General features: G+C 33.6%; 1 protein-coding gene across 1 annotated transcript; it reads right to left on the reverse strand.

The window, feature by feature from the left end:
* Positions 1-1,870: 1,870 nt before the first annotated feature.
* LOC131691829 (uncharacterized) lies at positions 1,871-3,900 on the reverse strand. Its single transcript, XM_058978495.1, has 7 exons — positions 3,692-3,900; positions 3,518-3,612; positions 3,254-3,379; positions 3,087-3,200; positions 2,825-3,019; positions 2,549-2,757; positions 1,871-2,492 (listed from the first exon to the last, which is right to left on the reverse strand). Exons 1-7 carry the CDS (start codon positions 3,744-3,746, stop codon positions 2,450-2,452), a joined length of 837 nt encoding a protein of 278 aa, XP_058834478.1. The 5' UTR covers positions 3,747-3,900; the 3' UTR covers positions 1,871-2,449.
* Between the last annotated feature and the right edge of the window lie 690 nt (positions 3,901-4,590).

The following is a 4,590-nucleotide window of genomic DNA, read 5'->3' on the forward strand; positions in this document are numbered from 1 at the left end:
TTCGTAGAATGGTAATTTTTGAGTTTCTCTGGGTCATACATTTTTCTTCAATAATCGTTTTAGTTTTTGGATTCCAGTTAAGCGATTCAGTTTGGTGAGCGCTCACCGCAAATCTCTGTCAAAAACACGTTTCGGGGGATGCGCCATAACTCCGAAAACCAACTTGTTTTTTTTTTTTTTCTATTTTCGATAGTGCTACCAACGAACTGTTTTTCGCTTTTTCAAATAAAATTTGCATAACACACTTTAAAAAATCACAAACTTAGTTCACTTCTTCTTAACCGAAGATATTTAGATTTTACTGAACGGACTTTTTATTTTAAAGTTGAAATTCGTTTTTTTCCTGTTCTACTGTAAATTTGTTGGTCTTCATTTTCGGATTCAGCGTACGATTTTACATTGAAAATGACCACCAGCTCAATAAGTTCTGAAATGCTGTAAACTAGTGATATCAATGTCATCTTAAATTTTTGCACGAAGTCTTACATAAAATGCTTATACATCGAAAAAGGAATATGCAAGTTTTTTGCTCAATCGGACGTCATTAGAGGGTCTAGCGTTTGAATATTGATATCATGATACTCGAAAAAATCCAAAGAGGATGTACATGATATGTTGAAAATCGAACTTTTTTTCGAAAAAATCTCGGAGTTAAAAAATTTATTGTATTTATATAATTTCAAAATGCATGTGAAGAAGGTAATAAAAACACAAATTAAAGAAGCTGATTGCAGATTGGATGGATAACATGAAGCCTGTACGGTATGCAAACTAGGCTCAATGGGCGATCCAAGGCAGTCTTGAATCTTATTCATTTGGAGCCACGTCATTTTTTTATTTTGATTATAGAGGTTTTCAACCTTAGGGTCATTCACCTCTTATCGGATTATAGAAATTTCTATTAGAAAAATTTCTTATCCTATATACGGGGTTGGGAATCGAACGCAGGTGAGCTGCGTACAAGGCAATCGATTTACCAACTACGTTATACCCGTCTCCACATCAAATATTGCTTCAAACTGTTCTCAGCTCCTATTCAACAGTTTACACGATACCGCTCACGTTACAGCTTGATAAGGCCAAACTAATACTGAAGGGAGTCAATTATGGTCGTCTGACGTATTATTGGTCACATCGCTAGCATTTCGGCTAAAAATTCGGCAGCCAGCTTCGATTGATTATTAAAATATTCCTATGCGATGGAAGAAATAATTTAATTATCGTTTCAGATAGTAATATACTGAAAAATAGGCTGTCAAAATATCCTTTTCTTAGCGGAAAAAGCGGTGTTTAGCTCTAAACCAAATATTTTTAGAACCAAAAAACCCTCAATAAACACCCATAAGAAGGTAGCCAAGACACAAGGAATAATAAAAGTGATAAACAATTCGGTACGATCCGACATAACAATATAACATTTTTATATGAAAATTAAATACATAATCGAAAGTCTTGTTAATTTTTTTAAAATCCTTTTGATGCAAACATTACGGGGCTGGTTGATGGAACGATGGCTTCGGAACACAGTTTGCACTGTAAACGAAATGGATCATCGGAATTCAATCGAGATAACACCTACCCGAATCCTTGAACTAAATTATTTGCTTGTATAAATACATGGAAACATATTTTTTCTGTGAACCGTTGCCAGCCAGTTTGATTAATCACACCCGGCAATCACTTTTAATTAGACTAGTTTAAATAAAAAAAAAACGATGTCAAGGTAAATATATTCAGATATGGCATGTGATATAAACTATATACTATATTTAGTAGACAGTTAAGCTGACATCATTTAACTTTATTATAAATATTTTAATCTTTAGAATACATCACACTTAAATTGGGAAAGAGCAAAAGTATTCGTCAAAATTCGAAATAAATTTGTTATATTCAGATAAAGTGCACGAGGATTTAAACATGGAATTCAAAATACTGATTAGTGTAGTATTTTACACATTTACAATATAGTAGAAAATGACTTGATATTATTTACAATGTTTCAGTGTGATGAAACAAAACATTCAATTATTTTTATAACTTGTAACGTTCGCGTACTACATGATAAAGCTTGACTATACTAATTGCATCATCATTATTTACTAACATTTTTTAAATAAAAATGGAAGACTTATTTTTTCGCAATGTTTCTCATTTTAAGGTTTCGCACCATTACAACAAGTTACGCACTAGATCAGTAAATATTTATAATCTTATTACTGTAGTTTACTTCTAAATTAACGAATTCGTATAAGGACGATACGATATAGTTGTTTATGTATGTATTGGAAAGATTGCCGTGACAGCTGACATTTAACCAGTTCCTATGTGTAATAGTCTGATAACAGCCAATGAGCCAACGAAATGTCTAATCCAATAGGAACTGGCTAAGACGAATTTGGCCGCATTCGATAGTATCCTAATAGTATTTCCAAGAATTCACATCAGCTTAAGCCATTGTTCCATATTGAAATTTTTTAACCTTGAAATATCTACACGAAACATATAATAAATTACTTTAAAGATTAGAACGAAAGTTTATTATTACCTCCACAGTCCATATCCAACAACAGTGCACACAGTAGCAACAGCTAACGTAGAACCAACAGCGATAGGTGCGGTCTCATCACGATATGTGCCTGTAGCACTACATTGAAATGTTGGTCCCCATAAGTTGGACGATTTATACATGAAGCTTTGCATTCTTAGTTCTCTCAAAAAAAGTTTAGCTAAGTGACCAGATTTGTCATTTTCATCCTAATAAAATATTTTTAAAAAAGGTTTAGAACAGTATAAAATCACAATAGAATTTGCTTCAATATACCTGTGAAAACATTGTGATGACGACTTCTTGATCACACGTATAAGATTTACCAACTGGTGTTGGGAATAACAGTGTTCCTGGAGATGTGGATAGCTTAACGTCCAATCCAGGGCGATCGATGTGTTCAAATATATTATTTGAAGATGAATACGATATGTCTATACTATTGACATACCACCTCTCTCCTCCTGGAGTCTGTGTTGTTCGAAAAATTAAAAGCAATGCAATTCGAATTAATCAATCTTAGTAAGAGTAACAATACCTTTGAAAAATATATGTTCAACAAAAAACCCTTCCAACCAAGCGTGATTTTGGATTCATCCTCCCAGCATTCCCCAGAAATGTCCATTTGGTCAGGCATAAATGTGTCAGCCTCCTACAATGATCAAAAGTATTGTACCAATCATATAAGTAATATTAAAAACAAACCTTATCCTCGCCATATTTATCACGATATTGGATACTGAGAAGACCATCGGTTTGTATCAAGATGCATGTTGTCCCACTAGTTCCATTTAGTCGGTAAAGTGACAATGAAGACGGAACTGCTGTAGCCTAGGTACCGTTTATAAATGTTCCAGCATAAATGAAGAGATGAAAAATCAATAACTTGTACCATTCATTCATAAGTACAAATTTGCGCAAGCATAGGAGCGTTCTATTAGCAAATATGATGAATAAAAAATTACTTACAGAACTTACGGTTGGTTTAAATGTATACTTCGTAATTCTCGGTTTTTTTGTGGAAAGCCCTTCTAGTTGTAGAGCTGAAGCAAAGCTAAGAAATACTGCAGTACAGAAGAAATAGATATTTTAATACCATGCTCCATATTTTACACTTATGAATCACTACTATTTAGTAATTACCAAAAATAATTGTTATTAGGATCACCATTTCAAACAACTTTTCCATATAGAACATATACCCAGTGAAATAGAATGAGCAAACCAATAATCCTACGAAATTTACAGCAGTCACTTGCGAGAAAAATCCTTGAATGAAAATTTTATCTCTGTATCACTGACTGACCGTCCTGAAATATGTTAGTGTGCAGATCTGTTGGAGGCCTTCCGAATCACCCACACGCGACTTCTGCGCAATAGCGTAACAAATGTCAGTTTTTCATCGTAAATTCGATCAACGGATTTTTACTCCATAATTCGATAGTTGTGTTATATTTGTGTGAAAAATATGCCACGAAATTGAACACGTTTAAGGGGTTAGGTTGTTTTCTTAAAAAATATCCACCTTAAAAAATCCATTTATAGGATACAGATCGGATTATTGGGATTAAAGCACACAAGTGAGTTGCCTATCCCTACATATAAAGTTTGACAAAATGAGGCATTACTTTTACACCAAATCGATTGGGGTAGTTTTGACAACTCAGGTGAGCAGCGTACAAGACCCCCTTTTAATTTTATATGTGTTTATAGACCACATCGAGGGCACACATTGATGAACGAAAAGATAGTAAGTTTAGTTACTACTACCTGAAGTCTGCAAATAGTAGCTATTTAAAATTATTGTAAAAAAATTTCAAAAAATGGTCATAAATCCTAAAAAAAGTTAACAATTTTTTTTAAATTAATTTATTTAGGCCAAATGCAGTAGCTCGACGAGGCCGATTGTTTTTTTTTACAATAAATTAAAAACTATTTGGCTCGTTCAGGCGCAGCTTGCTGTTGCGTGTCGAGATCCTTTTGCTAAGGTGCCAAATATTGCCAATGTTATCCACTGCAACTTGATGTTCGATTGGTTTGTC

The sequence above is a fragment of the Topomyia yanbarensis genome, chromosome 3 (genome assembly GCF_030247195.1).
Source record: "Topomyia yanbarensis strain Yona2022 chromosome 3, ASM3024719v1, whole genome shotgun sequence".
In the NCBI taxonomy this organism is placed as follows: Eukaryota; Metazoa; Arthropoda; class Insecta; order Diptera; family Culicidae; genus Topomyia; species Topomyia yanbarensis.

Coding starts and splice junctions, on each gene's coding strand:
- LOC131691829 (XM_058978495.1), bottom strand. CDS start 3,746: ATGTTCTATATGGAAAAGTTGTTTGAAATGGTGATCCTAATAACAATT. Junction 3,613..3,691: donor CCTAATAACAATTATTTTTG/GTAATTACTAAA, acceptor TCTGTACTGCAG/TATTTCTTAGCTTTGCTTCA. Junction 3,020..3,086: donor TGAACATATATTTTTCAAAG/GTATTGTTACTC, acceptor CGAACAACACAG/ACTCCAGGAGGAGAGAGGTG.